The sequence below is a fragment of the Mastigoproctus giganteus genome, chromosome 10 (genome assembly GCF_048544385.1).
Source record: "Mastigoproctus giganteus isolate SK-2022 chromosome 10, ASM4854438v1, whole genome shotgun sequence".
Taxonomy (NCBI): domain Eukaryota; kingdom Metazoa; phylum Arthropoda; class Arachnida; order Uropygi; family Thelyphonidae; genus Mastigoproctus; species Mastigoproctus giganteus.
In genome coordinates, this window is record NC_143584.1 from 174,093,907 (window position 1) to 174,118,056 (window position 24,150).

The following is a 24,150-nucleotide window of genomic DNA, read 5'->3' on the forward strand; positions in this document are numbered from 1 at the left end:
AAACCTTTCTGTTTCGTTTTCTTTATTACTAATACAACTAATAGCCGCTTGGTCACCTTGTGGCACTGCTCCTGCCTCCCCGTGGCGGGGCCGATAACCTGGGTGGTAAAGACAAACCCCCAGGGCCAAAAGGAGCCGACACGGATATAAGTAACTATCCACTGTTAGAGCCCTCAAGCTCGAGATCAGAAATTCCAGACAACGACCATGACTCCAATCGTCCGAAGCGACTAAGGACGGAAAATCAGAATAATGACATGCCAGCATTTCTTATAATGCACTCATTATCCACACAACCTGTTGGCAAACTATCGCCTTTTCTTATACAGAAATGTTTAGAATCGGTTTGTGGATCTCCTAAAATGGTTAAGCGTCTCCAATCTGGAGACCTTCTAATTGAAACTTCTAAGACAACTCACTCAGAGAAGCTGTTAAAATTAACATCATTTAACAGTATTCCAGCGTCAGTTACGCCCCATAACACTCTTAACACCTCTAGAGGCGTTATCAGTGAATGGGACTTGCTATCCGTGTCAGAAGAAGAGATAATACAAGAACTCAGGGAACAAAAAGTGACTCATGCGCGGAGAATAATGACCAAAAAAGATGGCAACCTACTACCAACCAGGTCCATCATTCTGACATTTAGTACTCCGACTCTTCCATCTTCTGTTAAAGCAGGTTATTTAAACTGCAAGATTCGGCCCTACATCCCAAATCCCATTCACTGCTTTAAGTGCCAGAAGTATGGCCATTCTCAGACGGCATGCCGAGGCGATGCTGTGTGTCCTATTTGTGGCTCTAAGGAGCATTCCCAAGGAGACTGTACAGCTGCCACTCCTAGTTGCCCTAACTGTAAAGGAAGCCATCCTGCCTTCTCTAAAGCTTGTGACCTTTGGAAAGCAGGCAAACAAATCCAGAAATATAAGGTGGAGCATAAAGTCACATACCCTGAAGCAAGGAAGCAAATACTGTTAACCATGCCTAGCCGATCATACGCATCGGTCACTAAAAACAGCCGGTCAATTTCAACTCAGACAGATGTCTCCATAGAACCAAACATTTCCTTTGCCACCTGGGCAAAAACTATGCTAACGTGCAATAAAAAATCTACAGTTAATGAAACCAGCAACATGCCAATCAGTATCCCAACTGATGCCATCTCAACTTTGCCCGAAAGAACAAAATCTGTTAGTGTCGAAAATCAAAAGACAATGAAACCACACTATAGTAACATGGAAATGGAGGTTCAGTCAGAGGACGAAGACACAGTACTAGAATTACATGCCAATGATACCATGGACACAGGACGCTCAAACTTTCCCAGAAATGAAAAATCAAAACTAAGCAGGCAGAAACCTCAGAAAAAACAGTCAGATCAATCTTTGTCAAATAAACCCAAGCAATGAACAAATTCCTACAATGGAACTGCAGAGGATTACACAGTAATATAGATGACCTGAATGATTTACTCATACAAACTAATGCATTAGGAGTATGCTTACAGGAAACATTTTTATCACCAAAAGTTTCACTCAAATTCAAAAACTATACTATGTTTAGGCGAGACAGGGATTCTGACTCTTCTTCCCGTGGAGGGGTAGGTATTCTTGTCAAAACTACCATACCATCAAGACATCTCCAACTAGAAACCTCCCTAGAAGTTGTAGCAGTTCGGATAGCAATGGGAATATCATTAACCCTTGCATCTGTTTATATACCACCTAATTATCCTTGTTCCCAGACTGAACTTGACAACCTTTTAACACAACTGCCACCTCCTGTCTGTTTACTCGGTGATTTCAACAGTCACCATCCATTGTGGGGATCATCCACTATGGATAAGAGAGGCTAATTAATTGAAACATTCCTAGATAACCATAATCTGACTGTATTAAACACTGGCTCTCCAACTTATGTTCAAATACCTACAGGTACAACATCTGCCATAGACTTATCTATCTGTTCAGCATCTCTTTTTCCAAGTATGGAATGGTTGGTGTTGAATGATCCATTCCACAGCGACCATTTTCCCATCATCAGCTCAATTCAAACACAGGTCGTATCATGCCCCAAAGCCCGTATATCTTGGAATTTCCACAAAGCAGACTGGAAAAACTACTGTACTTGTGTCCTACTAAACAAACAGTATGTACAACAAGAACATATTGATGACGTAACCGAACACATTACCAACCATATATTATCAGCAGCCAAAATTTCTTTTCCAAAATCCAACCAGAGCAAGCGGGTACACCAAAACCAATGGTGGAATCAAGATTGTACCATAGCGAAAGTAGAAAAAAACCGTGCTTGGAACCAATTTCGCAAATTCCCCACTACCGCCAACCTTATAGTTTTCAAAAAACTGAGAGCCAAAGCAAGACACATTAGGAAAAAAGCAAAACATGACTCCTGGATTAAGTTCGCCTCAACTATTAGCAAAAATACTGACACTCGGATTATCTGGAAAAAAATACAAGCTCTCAACGGAAAATTTCTACCGTTACAGTCTCCAATAATACAGTGGAATGGGCAGGACCTATCTTATCCTACTGACATCGCAAATGCTTTAGCAGAATCTTTCTTTAATACTTCCACCTCAACCACTTACGTGACTGCTTTTCAGAGAATTAAAACTAATGAAGAACGTAAAAAATTGAATTTTTCAACTAATCTCCCACTTCCATATAACCAGCCCTTTACTATAGCTGAACTCAAAGAATCCTTGAATAAATCTCCAAATAGTGCAGCAGGACCAGACGGCATTCACTACAGAATGCTTAAACATCTGTGTGAAGCAGATCTGTACACACTATTGCTATTTTATAACAGGATCTTCTCAGAAAACACATATCCTCTCTCATGGCGTCATTCCTATATTTGCGCAATACCAAAACCGGGAAAAGATACCTCTCTAGTTCAAAATTACAGACCAATATCATTGACAAGCTGTTTGGGCAAGATCTTCAAAAGGATGGTGCATAAGAGGTTCACCTGGATTCTAGACTCCCAAAATCTGCTTTCTGATCACCAATATGGCTTCCGCAAAAACAGGTCCACCCTAGATTTACTTGTCAAAATTGAATCCAACATACGTAACACCTTCATCAGGGGACAACATTTAGTTATGGTTAACCTGGATATTCAGAAAGCATTCGACACCACATGGCGTCATGGTATTATCACAGATATGCATCAGTTAGGGTTGTGAGGCTATCTCCTTCAAATTATTCAGAACTTTTAAAAGTTATGTACCTTTCAAGTCAGATATCAAAACTGCCTATCACCATCTCATATTCAAAAAGAGGGTGTCCCACAGGGTTCCATACTGAGTCCAACCTTATTCGCAATTAGAGTGAACAATATATTGGAAGATCTTCCAAAAACTATTGAAATATATATGTATGCAGACGACCTCACCATATCGTGCCAATCACAAAATATGAATACTATCGAAAGACAGTTACAAATTACTCTAAACAGAATAGAATCGTGGACTTTACGCAATGGATACCATCTTGCTGAACAGAAATCCACTACCACTCATTTCTGCAAACTCCGGTCATTTCATCCTGATCCTGAGTTAAAGATAAAAAATGTGTCGGTTCCTCTGGTTAACACTGTCCGCTTTCTTGGCCTGATACTAGATAGAAAACTGAACTTTCAAGCACATGTGGCCTATCTTCGTACCATCTGCTTGAAGAAATTGAATATCCTTCGGTGTGTGTCATCCATGTCATGGGGTGCTGATCGGCATACGCTTATCCATATTTATAGAGCTCTCATCAGATCCCGTTTGGACTACGGTTCTCCAGTGTATGACTCTGCGAGGAAGAGCACTTTAGAACGATTAAATACCATCCAGCACAGTGCCCTTTGAGTTTCTCTAGGGGCTTTCAGAACCTCCCCAGTCCAGAGCCTTTATATTGAAGCCCACGAACCTCCCTTACATCTTCGGAGGAAAACATTGCTTTTAATATATGCCGCAAAAATCCGCAGTCTTCCCTCCCACCCAAATTGGAGATGTCTGTACAATACCGAATGGGACTCATTTTACAACAGTAAACCAAATGAAAACAGACCTGCTGCACTTAGACTTAAAGAACTAACTCAAACGTGGAATATTGAAATCGGCAATATATATCAGGACATAACACTGCCTGATCCACCGTGGACAAATATCCCTGCAATTTACGATGACTATTTCCAACAGTGGGGAAAGAACACCTTGTGTCCCTTCAATATTGCATAGTTACATGAAGCTCACTCTGCTTCTAATTCACAGGCCTGTAAGATCTATACAGATGGATCGAAAACTGAGACCCAAGTAGGTGCTGCGGCGATCTTTCCATCTTTCAGCACTTCTGTCTCATTACCTGTAGAATGCAGTATCTTCACTGCTGAGCTTTATGCTATTAACTTGGCTCTAGGTCACATTGCTCAACTTCTAATTTCGTCTGCCATAATATACACTGACTCGCTCAGTGCTGTCTCTGCTATAAATAGTAATACCAACTCCTGTCACCCTGTAATAAAACAAATCCATTCTAAATTACTTGTGTGTAATGAGTCAAACCAAACTGTGACATTCTGCTGGATTCCAGGTCATTCTGGGATAGCAGGAAATGAAAGAGCAGATCTTGCAGCCAAACAACCAGATACTACTCGTTTGCAGACTTTTCGAATCCCATATACTGATTATAAACATATCATCCGCAAAACATGTTACAATAGCTGGTCATTAATCAGGAGAGGTTATCCAGGAAACAAATTATACCAAATAAAACCAGAACCAAAGCTGTGGCCCTCCAGCTTCCAGAAAAGCAGACAAGAAGAAACAATTTTAGGAAGGCTCAGGATTGGGCATACTCATCTCACTCACCTGTATCTATTAACTAATGACAGCGCTCCACAGTGTACATCATGTCAAGTACAACTGACCATTCGCCATTTGTTAGTGGACTGTCCCCACTTTCAGAACATCCACTTAGATACTTTTAAATCAATTGCTAAAACACAGTCATCAATAAATTTATTGCAGATTCTGGGAGATGATCCTAATAAAAAGGAACTATTTACTTTCCTAAACCGGATACAAATATATCATAAAATATAGTTATTATTTCATATTCACCATTAGAAGACACAATATGTCCCAAGTAGCCTATGTGTCGTTAAACCCAACAACAACAACAACCACCTCAGGTTCTTAATATGAGCAAGAGAGAAGAATCCCATCAGCATTCAGCTTGCTCAACGCATTCAAAGCCTTATACACCTCAATCAGATTACCTCTTATGTGCCTACTGTCCAGGTGCTGCAATTTGCAGAACTTAAGCCTTTCTTGGTATGTGCACCCCTTTGTTCCCTTCACCAATCATGTTGCCCATCTTTGTACTCATTCTAGCAACTCTACATCCTACCTAAAATAAAGCCTCCAAACCTGTACACAGTACTCAAGGTGTGGCCTGACCATTGCCTTGTACAACAGGATAATCACCTCCCTGTCCCTGCTAGCAAAATTCCATATCATTCACAAGACTCTATGATCTGCCCTGGCAGCCCCTCTGCACTGAATTGCACCTGTTGTTATTCTTAGCTGCCCTAACACAGTCCATGTATTTACTTCTTCCGCAATGACTCCCAGCAGTCTCTGATATCCCCGGCACCTTGTTTTCCAGGCTGCTGCTCATTCCAGTAGAAGCAGTGCAAGAATCACTTTCACTTCTGCCAGTGGCTTCTTTTAATCTATTAGTCCATGTATTCCCCGAAGCTAGCAGTTTTCCGACCCACCTAATACTGCCTTGATAGCATCAGCAAATATTCTTGCACCCTTTCTATTTAAGTGTATCCCATACCTGTAGAAGCAGTCTCTCCTGTTAACAAGCACAGACCAGGTTGAAAAAAATTCTCTCCAGGGCCAAATTTATTGACAAGGCTCCCATGATATACTCCTTTCTATCTTGTCTGGGCAGAATTGCAGACATCTTCAAATTCAACCCTTACTTGTGGCTTTTTTTCAACAATGGCCTGTACTTGCTAAGTAATTCTGCTGTTCTTCTACTCTTAATATCATTGACACCAATGTGTACAACAATATGAGCCTGATGTAGCTCAGTGGTCAGGAGCGAGAGTGCATAGCACGCACTCCTTGAGTGGACCGGGGTTCAAGCCCATGACTACTGAATACTATAAATATTTGTATTGATGATTTATTGTAAACTCTACTGACTTGGTTGTTGTGCCAGAGTATAAACAGAAAATTTAAATTTAAATTTAAATATCACCTTTTGTGTCCTTAAAAGATGACATTGCTCTACAACATCATCATCTTTTTCCTCTGGCAGACATACCCTGGTCATGTTCCACCTATCCTTTTTGCACAATATATTCCCCATTTCCCTGACAGTAGAGTCACCGACAACAACTAGTTCCTGTGGGACCAGTGCATTCTGCCTCGGGGATTGCTGCTGTGTTGCCTGATGTTCAAGTGCAAGCTCTGGCTTTGATGTTGGCAGCTGAGAACTTGATGGGCCCTCAATTTAAGTCCTTCGAGGGCATCTACTCTGTTCTTCAAGCTCTCATAAAGGCCCATAACAACGCTGAGTTGGTGCTTCATTTCCTCACACTCCTTACATTGAGCACACACAAAGACATTCCCCTTGGCAATATCATGTCTCGTTCTTGATTTCTCCACAAACATCAAACAAGCAGTACATTTCAAAAGGCTGTGATTCAGAGGACAACCCCCCCCCCCTCAGTTCTCCTCTGAGTCACAGCACTCCCACTACCTTGAACCTTTTGCTTTGCTGCTCTGGTCTGAGACATGATTTCAATTCAATTTTAATACAGTTCAAATATAAATTTAATACAATTAAAAATGTTACCCTAAACTTCTATCCCAATGCAGTAATAACACTATATATATATATATTTCAGTATCGAGTTTTATCTCCTTCCGAATTACGTTATATTAATTTTGTCTCCCCTATCAAGTTTAAGTTATATGTACTAAGTTATAACGCTACATTTGCAAAATCAAAGTGGTTATATGTATTAAGTTAAAACATTATGTTTGTAAAATCGAAGTATTTATAATAGATAATAAATTTAACTCTCTATTGCCACCCATGTGGTTCGAACTCTCACACCAGCTATCTATGCCAAATCACCAATTCTAAAAGCTCTATTAATATTATTATTGTCGTACGTTACATATATGTGACAAGTTAAATTATTAAAACACATAAGCAGGGCTATAATTTATAGTTTATAATCCTCTACTGACACTGTTTACCCTTCTACAAGCTACGTAGAAACTTCAGTATCTGCTATACTGATACAAAAAGCAATGGCAGCAGATTTGTATACTTCTGGCAATACAGTGTCAGCAGAATCGACTGTAGTTTTCTATGCAATTACAAGGCCGAGTAATGAATAAATGCACCAAATTAATCAGAAAATCACAAAAATACTATACTAATAAATTTAAATCAAAAGTTATACGAAAACAACAATTTCAAATCAATAAATAAAAATGTCCACTTAGCGGCTTGTGAACACAACCAGCTCCCACTATCTTGCATCTATCCTTCCTCAATTTGAATTTATGCCTGTTCATGTGTGTATAGGTCTGAATAAGAGGAAGAATGCCATTAGCATTGAGCTTATGCAATGCATTCAAGGCTTGATTCAAGGTTAAGGTGAGTCAGACATGATCTCACCTTAACAAATCCATCTTGTGATTGCCTTATAGCTCTATTCCTGTTGAATTGATCTTGCAGTACTTCTTTAAAACTGTGAACTCCATAATTTTCCATGTTACAGGCATCAGACTTATTGTTGTAATTATCAGCCTTACCCATTAAAATAGCAAATCCTGATTAATGCATGATATGAATAAGAGAACTTTTATTCACTTCATGCATCTTATTCACCTTATTGTATTCTTTTAGTCTTTTATTCAATTTTGTGAATAAGAGACTACAAGAGACATTTAAAAGATACATCTCCAGTGTTCCACAAATATAAGGATGTGCTAATTTTTTACTATATAGCTGAAGGTTTTATTACCTCTTTTTGCCGCTACTTTTAATATAATTGGATAGATTCTAGTGGCCCAGTGCCTTATTCACTTTCTGCCACATCAGTTTCGCTTCCATCTTCCTTTCAGTTATCATAAATCATTTAACATCCAGTCAGCATCAGACAGAGTTCTGGTATTCCTATCTCCAAAAATTTTTTTTCCTGTGTGAATGCAGGTGCAGAGTATTCATTCAGTTTGTCAGTAACCTGTACAAATCATAGCCATACCATTCATATCATTTGTTGTTGTTTTTGGTTTTTAGGAGCATTAGCAACTAAGGCCATATTGCTCCAGGAATATGCGGTGGTCGTTCTCTGACCTTTCCGCATCCTCCGTATTTGGTGGTGACGCATTCATATCAGGTGGATCAGTGTGGTTCCTTATTGCTAACATAGTAATAGTATTAGCCATATAGTGCAAGGAAGCCACATGCTTCCTTGCACTAGCCAAAAAAAAAAAAAAAAAAAAGAAAAAAGAAAAAAAGTGAGTAGATATGTACATAAATAGAGTAGTAATAAACTACATAAGGTAGATAAGTACAAAGTGTGGATATTAAACAAAAGGACTGTTGCAGTAAAATAAATATAATGAAATGTATTGTATCTTACCAGTTATCCCTTCAAAATAATTGCACAGAAGCATTTCTGGACATCATCTTCTGTAAGCCCTTTTAACACTTCAGTGAGGTTTTTTTTTTTGTTTGTTTTTTGTTTATGTCTTCAGTAGATTGAAAATAGGTTCCCTTAAGTACTCCTCATTTAGGGAAGTTTTTTGCCAGAAACTGGTGAACAGTGTGTGTGTTGCATGCTAGAACATTGTCTTGTTGGAATATGCAACCATCCTTCCACAATTCAGGTCTCTTCCTTCTATTTTTTTCATGCAGCCCTGTTTGAACTTCAATGTAGTATATTTTATTGACAGTATGATTTGGTGGGATGTATTTCTTTAATATAAAATAAAACAAGAAGCATGGTTTTCATTTATGATTTTGACATTCTTGATTTTTTTGGTCTGGAGTATTGTTTTGTCTTCCATTACATGGATTGTCTTTTAGTTTCTGGGTTGTACTGGAACAGCCAGCTATCATTGCAAGTAATTACTGTACTCAGAAAATCTGGATCTCGTTCAGCTTTTTTCAAAATATCTTCACAAACTTGGAGTCTTCTCATTCTTTGATCTTCATTCAAATTTTTGGATCCATCCACCATCTTACCACACACTTTTCTCATGCATAAATTTTTAGGTTAAAATTTGGCCATTTCTTATTCCATATTGAGTTCTGATGGAACCATTCTAATACTTAATGACAATCAACTCTAATCAATGTCCTGATGTAATCAATACCCAATCCACAATTTCATCACTTTTCATGGGTATTGGATATCCTGGTTGTTCATCATCTTCCACAGTTTCTCTTCCTTCTAAAAATGTTTTTTTAAGTGATTCAAATACTCAAGATCTTGAAATTATATCTTCCCCATAAACTTGACGTAACAACCTCATAACTTTCAGTTGGTGCTTTCTTTAGTTTTGTTAAAAATTTGAGGTTGATTCATTTGTCTGTCATTTTTCTGGCAAACTGCAAAACACAAGGTAATGAAAACCTGTCTCACTGCAAAGTGAATGAACGTGTTGGAATGTGACTTGGCAGAAAACTATGGAAAGGTTCAAGGTCAACTGCTGCACCTTTGTATCACAAGTGGCTCTTGGTGTATAGTGCCTATGTATGCAGTCTCATTATTTAATAGCCACACCTTGTAGAATCTTTGCTGCTTTTCTTTGTGCTTTTGACCAAAGGCTTCTCATAATCTGCCTTACCCTGCCTAAACTTCTGAGTAACTTAACCACACAATTTTTACTTGCTGTAAGAGTCTGTGTCTCTTGATAATTTTAGTCATCTCATGCACTTTTCTTCTCTGTGACTAAACTCATCAATTTCCTCTGACATCCATTTTGACCTTAAATTGAAATATCTCTCATTTGGTATAAAAACTTCCGTTATTTCTTCTCTGAGCACTTTCCATTTGGCATTTGCCTTTGTTAGCAGCATCAGTTGGTCTCACTGAGCAGAATTAAAAAAGTGTCTAATGTAATTACCTTTGTGAAAACAGAAGTCCTTCCCTTTACCTGTGATAGTAGTTATTTCTTTGAATATATGCTAATTCAATATTGTGATCTGTGCTACCTAGCATTTATTTTACTTGAAGATTCGTAATACATGATAATCTGGTGATAGTCAGATATATGTATATATCCTCTTTAATGCTACAGAAAATATATATAGACAAAATCATCAAAATCATCAAATCACATCTTTCAGTTTTAAATTCAACAGTATTCTCAAAATATATTGTTTATAGTCCCTGTTCTTTCTCTAAAGAATTGAATCTAAATACAAGCAGCCAATGAGAATAATGGTCACATTTATGAATTCTTGATAAAACTAGTTTTCCCAGAAGGTCTAGCATCATTTGCCTAGGAATTCACCAATGTGTAAAGCTCCAGAATGGGATACCATCACACAGTCCTTCCATATGATCTAAAGTGAGCTTTAGATCCTCACAGATGTCATGAGTTAGCAAGCAAGCAGAAGCAAAGCTTACAGTTAATCCACATGAGGAAATAAGATTCGCAAGCCGATACTGGTTTTGGTGTACGCAGTTGAACTGGACTAATTCAGAGGTCAATAAAAAAATGGGGAAGGATAGATGCTTTATAATATTTCTGATAACAGTAGGATTCGAAATTAAAGCAACATCTGTTTTGAACAACTAGAATGCCTTTCATTAAAGAATTTCTAAGTACAAAACATTGTTAAATAAAAATCAATTTATTCCAAGAAATTTAACAATGTCTGCTGACAACAGGGAAACATTATTCACTATTAATATTAATATTAGTCTAATGATCTAATGATGTGAGAAAACAAGAAAAAACACTATTCACATAAATTGTCTGTCTCTTCTACAGTAATCTGTCCTGTTCTTTAATTTCTTTCAAACTACCTACTTCTTCAACAGAAGGTAGAATTTTTATTCCAATAATCAATTATTCTGTGGCTGAAAGCAAATTCTGCAGATCTTTTTTTTTTTTATTATTATTATTTTTTTTCTTTTTTTAAATAAGCTCCAAACACAGAAGGTATTAGAACCTGTACTACTAAGTACTGGGCTTGAGTTGAAGGTTCAAAAAATGAATACTACTTGCTGATATTAAATTTCTGTAGATGATGATTTTCAGGAAATGCGTGTAAAGGAAGGTTAAAATCTATCCTGCAACCATCCTTTTTCGATTTAAATTTATGTCCCTTTGTGTGTGTGTGTCATTTGAAAAAGAGTAAGGACACCATCATCATTTAGATTACTCAACAGATTTAAATTCTTAAACACTTCAAGTCTCTGCAGAATCTGGAAACTAGTCATCTTCAAGGAGATTGCCTAGTTTCCAGATTCTGCAGTGTATAGGCCTCAAGTCTTTCTTGGTAAGAGTACCCTTTGTCCCTGTAACTAAACAAAATTTGCTGATGAAATTAAAGTGGGCAGGGTTGTTAACAGTTAGAATTGCAGAATGTTGCTTCAAAAAGACTTCACATTTTTAGTTGAGTTAAAAATAGCTGCATTTTTTTAATAATTTTTCTTTAGTCATGATTTTGGTTATAGTATATTAAATTGTTTATTTATTTTTATTTTTTTTCAGTTACAGTCAGAGATTGAAGGAGCTTTAGAGAACTATTCAGAAAAGAAATATGTTATTCATAAAACCACAGTTTTAGGTGATAGTCATAGAGTCCTCAACATGGTTTCTAGAATAATAGCTAGAAAGCCTGTAATGTTATTTTGGATAGCACCTGGAAGAAGAATTATTTGTAAATGTTGGATACCCAAGGTATGTAAATAACTAATATTTTTCTTTTAGTGTTAAGCCTCATGTCCCATTTATATAAGATTGCTTAGTCTGTCAGGAATGGAAGGTCATATTTGCACTCTCCTTGAAAGTTTTGGTGCGAGGCTTCCAGAGTCGTAAAATTACAGTTATCTGTCAATGGGTTATGCAATTTATAAAAATAACTGCATTTTTTTAAAATCATTTTTCTTTAGTCATGATTTTGTGAGAAGTTCTTATTTACATTATGAATTATCCACAATATCTTATAATAGTCAAAGTGTATTAAATAGAATAGATAATTCTTCAATTAGGAAGTTTTGAATTGTTGAAATGAAGTTAAGAACTTTAAACTTACAAAGGTGAAGATTTCTGTATTCTGTACAATATGTATGCAAAGATACCAGTCTAGAATTTTAAAGGAGAATTAGCATTAAAATTCAGCTCTACTTCTTTACTGCTTAAAAGCAGAATTATCTCCTTTCACTGATGACTATTCATCAATTTGTTATCCTTCATTTGTAATATTCATATTTAAGAATATGTGGCATATGCTTATTGCTTTCGTTTATAGGAAGAAATGGAGAATTCAAAGCAGTATCAGTATCTTGTGATTAATTGGTATTAAATGTTTTTTATTCTTTTTTTAATATTCAGACAGGTATAAATTTTTAATGATATTGCTTTTTAAGATGGAGTATTTTATCTGTATTCATATTCAGCCTAATTTTTTAGCAAGTTTAATAGAGCACACATCTGCTCAAAAATTTCTTACTCAAATAACTTCATATAATTTGAGTAAAAATTGAAGATTAATGCTAATATTCCATTGTTTAAAACTCAATTAAAGAGCAAAAGCTTCAGGTATATGAGAGCTGTAAACATTATTATACAAGGGTAAGAAAAAGCCTTAGTCATACAGTAATGTTTTATAGCTCCCATTTACCTAATCACAAGCTTCTTGATCAGACCAGGGTTCGAGCTCATTACCACCAAATACGGAGGATACGGAAAGGTCAGGGAATGACCACCGCATATCCCCAGAGCAATATGGCCTTAGTTGCTAATGCTCCTAAAAATAACAACAACATTTACCTAACACTTTTGCTAGAAATTTACTTGCTTTAAATTTTTGTCATCTTACAGCATTTCTTATATTATGAAAATATTTTATTGCTAAGTTGTCAGGTGTCTACATATTTGATTTTTTTTTTAATGAAGATTTAACTTTTATATATTAATTTCAATGCTTATATTTTTTGTAAGTAGTATTTTCAAATTAGATGGAGTGTCTTGCAACGTTATTGTTACTGATTATAGCTTGTTCTGTACTGTGTCTTTTTCGATAAAAAAGATTCAAAAATTTTGAAATGTGATGAAAAATAACAGAAAGTATGCCAAGCAGCAAAGTAGCTAAAAACCAAGCAGAGAGTGGGAAGTAGTGAAGTCTGAAATATTGAGGGTGTGATCACATGCTATCTTGAATAATGCGAACTAGACTAAAAAAAACTGTTCTATCAGATCTGATGAGATTAAACATACAGCAAAGAATAAAACCAGAAACATGATATAATATACAAAGGTTGAAGATATCCATAAATAAAATAAAAGTCCACCATTTGTGAACAGAAACATACATGCAGGAATAAATAGAGGAAATTTTCCAAGGCCAGTCAAGGTGTTCTTTACTAGCTGTAAGTTAACACAAGCTGTAATATACCAAGTGGCCACGCCATCAGGCAAACCTTCCCTTTTCATGAAATGAGGGCTCCTTCAGTAACGGCGTCAGGGTGGCGCCTCCGTAGCCAGGTGGGAAGGAGCAGCAGTGCGCAGCACACGCTTCTTGATTAGACCGGGGTTCGAGCCCGTCACCACCAAATATGGAGGATGCGGAAAGGTCAAGGAATGACCACCGCATATCCCGGAGCAATATGGCCTTAGTTGCTAATGCTCCTAAAAACCAACCAAAACAAACGGCGTCAGGTTCATACCATGTGATATAAAGTGACAGACGGGCAGATACACAGCGATGCTCTGTGTACACAGTTCATGTGAGAAAGGCAAGACAAAAGATTTAAGTAATTTGAATATGGCAGTGGTAGTTGTTGCAGATGTACTAGCACGAGTATATGAGAAACTAAGGTTTCACATTAAACTAAGGTATGACTGTGTCATGGGTGTCAAGGGTGGTCCAGTAACCAAATAACATTCTGCCAACAGCAATGCTGTGATTAGAAACAGCCTGTTGGTTCGATAGGCCAAAGGACTGTTATACGACTTGTACAGGGTAACACAGACTGCGGTCAGTCAAATAACAATGCAGTACAAAGAGTTTTGCATGTTGAAATACCTCTTTGGCAATGAAATAAGTATTTCAGCATTCCCAACACTTCTACCCTGTCACAGATTGGGTATCACAACTGAACTGCATTCGACCCTTGTTAACCAAAAACAAGAAAATATGTAAGGGTACAGCAGACTAAGGAACACTGGACAGCATAGGATTTGAAAAACATCATCTGATTCAATGAATCCTGGTTCCTGCTGTTTCATGTTGTTTGGAAGACCAGAATATGGAAAATACAACACATGTTCATGGGCCCATCCTGCTGAGTGTCTACATTAGCATTAGTAGAGGAATATAATGCAAGAAAGCATGCTTATACAGCATCAGCCAAAAAAAAATAAATAACCCTTTCCATTTCACCCATCCATTTGCTCCAAAAGTTTGTCTAGTTCTTCCTTGAATTTATTTAAGCTATCCACTTCCACAACAACCGATGGAAGTTTGTTCCAATCAACCACCCACCCGCTGGCTAAAGGCAAATTTCTGCACATCTGTTCTGCAACTGTCTTTCCTTAATTTGAATTTATGGGAGTTTTTGAATTTACACACCACCTTAGGTGTGTAATCTGAGCAAGAGGAAGAATCCCATCATCATTGGGCTTACTCAAACCATTCAAAGCCTTATGCACCTCAATCCGATCTCCTTGCAGATGTCTAAACTCCAGATGCTGCAGTTTGCAGAGCTTATGCCTTCCTTGGTAAGAGCAACCTTTTGTTCCTCTCACCAATCTCGTTGCCATCCTCTGCACTCATTTCAACAGCTCTACATCTTTCCTAAAATGAGGCCTCCAGACCTGTATGCAGTACTCAAGATATGACCTAACCATCGCCTTTTACAAAGGGATAATCACCACCTTATCCCTGCTAACAAAATTCTTGTATATCATTGACAATACCCCATGGGCTGTTCTGACAGCATGCCTGCACTGCTCAGAAAACTTCATATCTGTCTGCTCAATAACCCCCAGGTCTTTTTCATTCTCTACTTTCCAAAATAACATACCAATCCCTAGTTGGTATGTTATTTTGGGATTACTGCTACCCATATACAGTACTTTGTATTTGTAAATGTTAAACTTCAGTTGCCACCTCTCAGCCAATCTGTCCAACATTTCTAGATCCTGTTGCAGTAGCGTACTGTCATTAACAACCCTGCCAACCTTCGTATTGTCTGCAAACTTGGACATTAACCCTGATATACCTTCATCAATATCATTGATAAACACCAAAACCTGGGGGAACTCCACTGATAACATTAGTCCATGAAGACCAGTGTCCATTGATAACCATTTTCTGTCTTCTCCCACTGAACCATCCCTTTATCCATAGCAGCAACTTACCCTTAATGCCATACTGCTCCAATTTGTACAGCAGTCTTTTATGTGTAATAGTATCAAAAGCTTTCCTGAAATTCAAGTATATGATATTTGAAAGTATCTGCAAGATGTTGAATTTGAATGTGTCTGCAATTATTCCCAGACACGATATGAGGGAGTATACGATGAGGGGGGGGGGTTTGCCCTCTGAATCACAGCGTTTTAAAGATATTGCCAAGGGGGATGTCTTTGTGTGCATGCGCGCAATGTATGGTGTGTGAGGAAATGAGGCGACAACTCAGCATTGTTATGGGCCTATATGAGAGCTTGAAGGACAGGGTGGATGCCCTCGAAGGATCTAAATTGAGGGGCCCATCAAGCTCTCAGCTCCTCACATCAATGCCAGAGCTTGCACTTGATCATCACGCAACACAGCAGCAACCCCCAAGGCAGAATGTGCTGGTCCCACAGGAACTAGTAGTTGTTGGTGACTCTATTGTCAGGGAAACGGGGAACATGCTACTTAAAAAGGATAGGTGGAACAGGACCAGGGTATGTCTGTCAGGGGCAAAGATTGATGATTTAGAGCAGATATCATCTTTTAAGGGCACAGAGGGTGATATCATTGTACATGTTGGCACTAACGATATTAAGAGTAGGAGACCAGCAGAATTACTTAACAAGTACAGGTCACCGTTGAAAAACCGTGAATTAGAGTTGAAATTGAAAGTGTCCGCAATTCTGCCCAGACACGATAGGAGGGAGTATATGATAAGAGCCTTGTTGATCAATTTAGCCCTGGAAAGATTGTGCAAGGCTCAAGGGGTAGAATTTTTTTCAGCCTGGTCTGTACTTGTTAACAAGAGAGACTGCTTCTACAGGAATGGGATACACTTAAATAGAAAAGGTGTAAGAATATTTGCTGATGCTATCGAGGCAGTGTTAGGTGGGTTTGAAAACTGCTAGCTTTGGGTAATACAAGGACTAATAGATTAACAGTAGCCACTGGCAGAGGCTTGATCTCGCGCTGCTTCTATTGGAATGAGCTGCAGATTGGAAAACAAGATGCAGGGGATTTCAGAGACTGCTGGGAGTCCTTGCAGTACAAGTAAGCACATGGGTTGTGTTAGGGTAGCTAAGAATAGGAACAGGTGCATGTATACTTCCATGTAAACCAATGCTAGGAGTTGGGTAAATAAATTTGATGAATTTGAGGTATTACTCAGAACATCAAAGGCAGATATTGTTGGGATATCAGAGACGTGGTGTCACACAGATATAAGGAATACAGAACTGGAATTTGGGGAGTACAATGTGTACAGGAAGGATAGACAAGATAGGAAGGGAGGAGGAGGGGTTATACTATTATACTATTAGTTAAGAAACACATAAAATCCAAGGAAGTGAAGCCGATCAGCATCGCTGGACAGTGCAGTGTCGAGTCAGCTTGGTGTGACATAAGCATTGGGAGATCAAAATTGAGAGTAGGAGTGTGTTATAGGCCTAATGACTCTGATGAGTATAATAAGGAACTGTACAGGGAAATAGAGTGGGCCAGTAAATCAGAGAGTCTTATAATGGGGGATTTTAATTTCCCAGATATTGACTGGAATTTGTGGGTTGGTCACTCACACACTAGCAAGGCTTTTGTAGATTTATTGGATGATTGTTTTCTACATCAGCATGTTCGGGAGGCAACTAGAGGGAGTAATACTCTTGATCTGATTATCAGTAGTTATTCCTCATGTATTAAGAATCTGCAGATAAAGGAACCACTAGGTGGCAGTGATCACAGTGTCCTGAAGTGGGATTTACTCAAAGAGGTAACTACCATCAGGGGTAAAGGGAAGGGTTTTTGCTTTCGTAAAGATGATTACAGTGGTATGAGACAGTATTTAAATTCTATACGGTGGGACCAACTGATGATGTTACCAACAGCAAATTCAAAATGGGAAGCATTCAAAGAATTTATCTTGGAAGCTACTATGCTTTACATACCAACTAACAAATATTGTTCAAGGTTTAGGCCTAAATGGATGTCAGATGAACAGAAGAAAAGAAAAATGCATGGGATGCATATAAATTAATGGGTGACATGGAAGCCTATGATAGATATAAGCTGGTTTGTAACCAAGTCACAGAGGAGATTAGGCAGGCAAAGGCAGATTATGAGAAACCCTTGGCAAAGAATGCAAAGAAAAACAACAAACAGTTCTTTACCTATGTAAACTCTAGAAGGAAAGGGATGAATCAGATTGGTCCACTGGATATTGATGGTTCAAATGTTGATGATCCTGCTCAGGTGGCTAACAAACTAAATGAGTATTTTGCATCTACATTCACCCATGAGGAGTTATTCAGGGAGGGGAATGCCAGAGGTGAGTTTAACTCTGGCAGTGAGCTGGATGATTTTGTAATAACTGAGAGGAAAGTGGAGCAGAAATTGTTGAAAATAAACATAAAAAAGGCACCCGGGGTGGACAGGCTCTATCCATTTATATTAAAGTAGGCAGCAAGGGAATTAAGCAAACCCCTAGCCCTAATTATGAGAGCTTCTTTGGACTCAGGGGAGGTACCTATGGACTGGAGATGTGCAAATGTGACCCCAATTCACAAAGAAGGATCAAAGGGCAACATAAGTAATTATAGGCCTGTTAGTTTAACTTCTGTTCCAGGAAAATTAATGGAGGCACTGGTTAAAAAAGCACTGCAGGATCATCTAGACAAGACTTCAATTATAGCTCGGACACAGTATGGTTTTGTTAAGGAAAAGTCTTGCCCGACCAATTTGATTCAATATTATGATGTGGTCACAAAGGAACTGTATGCAAGGAATAACTTTGATATCATATATTTGGATCTTAGAAAGGCTTTTGATACTGTTGCGCATTGAAGACTGCTGCACAAATTGGAGCAGTGTGGCATTGGAGGAAATTGCTGCTGTGGATAAAGGGATGGTTGAATGGGAGAAGACAGAGGGTGGTAATCAATGGACACTGGTCATCGTGGACTAAAGTTATTAGTGGAGTCCCTCAGGGCTCAGTGTTGGGTCCATTGTTGCTTTCTGTATTTATAAACGATATTGATGATGGTATATCAATATATATATATATTTTTTTTTGGCTGATTCTGCATAAGCTTGCTTTCTTGCATCATATCCAATGCTAATGCTAACCACCTCTGGCATTCTCCTCCCTGAATAACTCCTCATGTGTGAACGCAGATGCAAAATATTCATTTAGTTTGTTAGCTACCTGAGCAGGATCATCAACAGTTGAACCATTGATATGAAGTTTACGTAAGTACAGAACTCTTTTCATCCTTTGCCAAAGATTTCTCGTAATCTGCCTTTGTCTGCCTAACCTCCTTTGTGACTTGGTTGCAGACAAGCTTATATCTATCATAAGCTTGTGTGTCACCTGTTAATTTATATGTATTCCATGAATTTTTCTTCTCTGCCACATGTCCAATTACTTCATCTGACATCCATTTAGGCCTTAATCTTGAACAATATTTCTTATTTGGTATGATAAGCATTAGCATTAGCATTATAGTATAAATTGTATTAGTTACCAATTCAAATCATTAAAATTAGCATTAGCATTAGTAGAGGCATATGATGCAAGAAAGCAAGCTTATTCAGCATCAGCCAAAAAAAAAAAAAAAAAAACCTCTCCCATTTCACCCCTCCGTTCGTTCGAAATACCTGTCCAATTGAGCTTTAAATTTGTTTAGGCTATCAACTTCAACAATAAGTGATGGAAGTCGGTTCCACCAACCAACCACCCACTGGCCAAAGGCAAATTTCTGCACATCTATCCGACATCCGTCCTTCCTCAATTTGAATTTATGCCCTCTGAGGTGATTATTCTGAGCAAGATGAAGAATCCCATTGGCATTGAGCATGCTCAAACCATTCAAAGCCTTATACACCTCTATCAGATCACCTCGCCGGTGCCTAGTCTCCAGACTCTGTAATTTGCAAAACTTAAGCCTTTCTTCGTAAGAGCAACCCTTTGTTCCATTCACTAATCTTGTTGCCCTTCTCTGTAGCCGTTCCAGCAGCTCTACATCCTTCTTGAAATGAGGCCTCCAGACCTGTATACAGTACTCAAGATGTGGCCTAACCATTGCCTTATACAAGGGAATAATCACCTCCTTATCCCTGCTAGAAAAATTCCTGTATATCATTGACAAGACACCATGAGCTACTCTTGCAGCTCGTCTGCACTGCTCAGAGAACTTCATATCTGCCTGCACAATTACCCCCAGGTCCTTTTCATTCTCCACCACTGTCAGTGTAGTACCGCAGAGTTGATACGTTGCTCTGGGGTTACTGTTTCCCATATGTAGTACTTTACATTTGTCAATGTTAAACTTCATTTGCCACCTCTCAGCCCATTTGTTCAACCTTTCCAGATCCTGTTGCAGCAGCATAGCGTCAGTAGTGTCCTTAACAACCCTGCCAACCTTTGTATCATCTGCAAACTTGGACATTAAACTTGATATCCCATCATCAATATCATTCATAAACACCGAAAACAACAACGGACCCAACACTGAACCCTGAGGAACTCCACTAATAACATTAGTCCACGTTAAGCAGTGTCCATTGATTACCACTATCTGTCTTCTGCCACTCAACCATCCCCTTATCCATAGCAGCAATTTGCCTCCAATGCCACACTGTTCCAATTTGTGCGGCAGTCTTCCATGTGCAACAGTATCAAAAGCCTTTCTAAGATCCAAATATATAATATCAAAGTTATTCCAGTTCTTTTGTGACTACATCATAGTATCCAATCAAATTGGTCAGGCAAGACCTGCCCTTAACAAAACCGTGCTGCGTCTGAGCTATAACTGAATTCTTGTCTAGATGATCCTGCAGTGCTTCTTTAACCAGTGCCTCCATTAATTTACCTGGAACAGAAGTTAAACTAACAGGTCTATAATTACTTGTGTCAGCCTTTGATCCTCCTTTGTGAATTGGGGTTACATTTGCACATCTCCAGTCTATGGGTACCTCCCCTGAGTCCAAAGAAGCTCTCATAATTATGGCTAGGGGTTTGCTTACTTCCTTTGCTGCCTCCTTTAATATAACTGGATAGATCCCATCCACCCCAGGTGCCTTTTTTATGTTTATCCTCAACAATCTCTCCTCCACTTTCCTCTCAGTTATTACAAAATCATCCAGCTCACTGCCAATGTTTACTTTACCTACATCATTCTCCTTCCTGAATAACTCCTCATGCGTGAATGTAGATGCAAAATACTCGTTTAGATTGTTAGCCACCTGAGCAGGATCCTCAACTGTTGAACCATCAATATCCAGTGGACCAATCTGATTCATCCCTTTCCTTCTCGAGTTTAAATATGTAAAGAACTCTTTTCTGTTTTTCTTTGCATCCTTTGCCAAGGATTTTTCGTAGTCTGCCTTTGCCTGCCTAATCTCCTTTGTGACTTGGTTACAGACCAACTTATATCTACCATGGGCTTCCATGTCACCCATTAATTTGTATGTATCCCATGCATTTTTCTTCTCTGCCACATGTCTCATTAGTTCATCTGACAACCATTTAGGCCTAAACCTTGAACAATATTTCTTAGTTGGTATGTAAAGCCTGGTAGCCTCCAAGATTAGTTCCTTGAGTGCTTCCCATTTTGAGTTTGCTGTTGGTAACATCATCAGTTGGTCCCACTGTATAGAATTTAAATACTGTCTCAGACCATCATAGTCGCCTTTACGAAAACAAAAACCCTTCCCTTTACCTCTGATGGTAGTTACCTCCTTGAGTAAATCCCACTTCAACACACTGTGATCACCGCCACCTAGTGGTTCATTTATCTGCAGATTCTTAATGCATGAGGAATCACTACTGATAATCAGATCAAGAGTATTGCTCCCTCTTGTTGCCTCATGAACATGCTGATGTAGAAAACAATCATCCAATAAATTCACAAAAGCCTTGCTAGTGTGCGAGTGACCAACCCACAAATTCCAGTCAATATCTGGGAAATTAAAATCCCCCATTATAAGACTCTCTGATTTACTGGCCCACTCTATTTCCCTGTACAATATCATATTATACTCATCAGAGTCATTAGGCCTATAGCACACTCCTACTCTCAATTTTGATTTCCCTATGCTTATGTCACACCAAACTGACTCGACACTGCCCTGTCCATCGATGTCGACTGGCGTCACTTCCTTGGACTTTATGTGTTTCTTATTTAATAGCATAACCCCTCCTCCCCTCCTGTCCTGTCTATCTTTCTATACACATTGTATTCCCCAAATTCCAGTTCCGCATTACTTATATCTGTGTGACACCACGTCTCTGATATCCCAACAATATCTGCCTTTGATGTTTTGAGCAATACCTCAAATTCATCAAATTTATTTACCAAACTCCTAGCATTGGTATACATGCACCTGTTTCTATTCTTAGCTACCCTAACACAACCCATGTGTTTACTTGTACCGCAGTGACTCCCAGCAGTCTCTGAAATATCCTGCATCTTGTTTTTCAGGCTTCTGCTCATTTCAATAGAAGCAGTGCAAGAATCACTTCCACCTCTGCCAGTGGCTACTGTTAATCTATTAGTCCTTGTATCCCCCCCCCAGCTAGCAGTTTTCCGACCCACCTAACACTGCCTCGACAGCATCAGCAAAAATTCTTGCACCCTTTCTATTTAAGTGTATCCCATCCCTGTAGAAGCAATCTCTCCTGTTAACAAGTACAGTCCAGGCTGAAAAAAATTCTACCCCTTGAGCCTTGCACAATCCCTCCAGGGCCGAATTGATCGACAAGGCTCTCATCATATACTCCCTCCTATCGTGTCTGGGCAGAATTGCAGACACTTTCAAATTCAACCCTAATTCACGGCTTTTTTTCAACAGTGACCTGTACTTGCAAGTAATTCCGCCGGTCTCCTACTCTTAATATCATTAGTGCCAAAACTTAATATCATTAGTGCCAAAGCCTAGTAGCTTCCAAGATTATTTCTTTGAATGCTTCCCATTTTGAATTTGCTGTTGGTAACATCATCAGTTGGTCCCACCATATAGAATTTAAATACTGTCTCAGACCGCCGTATTCATCTTTACGAAAGCAAAAACCCTTGTCACCCAGTTGTTCCTTTATTTGCAAATTCTTAATGCATGAATAATTATTATTATTTTTATTATTATTATTATTATTAGCCATATGGTGCAAGGAAGCCTGAGGCTTTTGCTGCACCAGCCAAAAAAAAAAAAAAAAAAAATTCCTCAGTTACCTTGTGAGAGAGAGAGAGAGCAAGAGTCAGAAGTAGAAGGGAAGAATGATGACATCCAGCTCAGGACCCTGGCAGCATACCTTTTCCACCAGCCAACAGTGTTTTTTTTTGTAATTAAATTAATGAATATACTAGCCAGTGAGATATATTATTATTATTATTATTATTATTAGCCATATGGTGCAAGAAAGCCTGAGGCTTATGCTGCACCAGCCAAAAAAATTTCCCAAGTTACCCAGAGAGAGAGAGAGAGAGAGAGAGAGAAGTAGAAAGGAATCACCAAGGAAAGAGAAGAATGATGATATCTAACTCACGACCCTGGGTGTGCCAAACCCATACTCACCAGATGTGAGCCCCTATATAATTAGGTTTACCTTAAGGCACACTAGTTTTCTTTGATTTCTTTGATTTACCTTAAGGCACACTAGTTAAATGTTTTCTTTGATTTTTCCACTGAAAATTTCAGAAATCTATGTTAATTAGCATTAGCATTAGCATTAGTAGAGGCATTTGATGCAAGAAAGCAAGCTTATGCAGCATCAGCCAAAAAAAAAAAAAAAAAACCCACTTCCACTTCACCCCTCTGTTCGTTCAAAATACCTGTCCAGCTGAGCCTTAAATTTATTTAGGCTATCAACCTCCACCACAAGGGATGGCAGTCTGTTCCACCAACCAACCACCCGCTAGCTAAAGGCAAATTTCCGCACGTCTATCCTACATCTGTCTTTCCTCAATTTGAATTTATGCCCTCTCAGGCGATTTTTCTGAGCTAGAGGAAGAATCCCATCAGCATTGAGCATGCTTAAACCATTCAAGGCTTTATACACCTCTATCAGATCACCTCGCTGGTGCCTAGTCTCCAGACACTGTAATTTGCAAAACTTAAGCCTTTCCTCGTAAGAGCACCCCTTTGTTCCATTCACTAATCTTGTTGCCCTTCTCTGTACTCGTTCCAGCAGCTCTACATCCTTCTTGAAATGAGGCCTCCAGACCTGTATACAGTACTCTAGGTGTGGCCTGACCATTGCCTTGTACAATGGAATAATCACCTCCTTATCCCTGCTGGAAAAATTCCTGTATATCATTGACAATACTCCATGAGCTACTCTTGCCGCCCGTCTGCACTGCTCAGAGAACTTCATATCTGCCTGCACAATCACCCCCAAGTCCCTTTCATTCTCTACCACTGTCAGTGTAGTACCACAGAGTTGATACGTTGCCCTGGGATTGCTGTTTCC

At 38.6% G+C, this 24,150-nt stretch overlaps 1 protein-coding gene across 2 annotated transcripts in view; it reads left to right on the forward strand.

Moving 5' to 3' along the window:
- LOC150079536 (alanine--tRNA ligase, cytoplasmic-like) overlaps positions 1 to 24,150 on the forward strand; it is a 292,244-nt gene that overhangs the window by 253,286 nt on the left and 14,808 nt on the right. For both annotated transcript variants that reach the window (XM_090382564.1, XM_090382565.1), the window contains exon 20: positions 11,786 to 11,974. In XM_090382564.1, the coding sequence (XP_090238690.1) occupies positions 11,786 to 11,974 (189 nt within the window). The remainder of the gene's footprint in view (positions 1 to 11,785; positions 11,975 to 24,150) is intronic.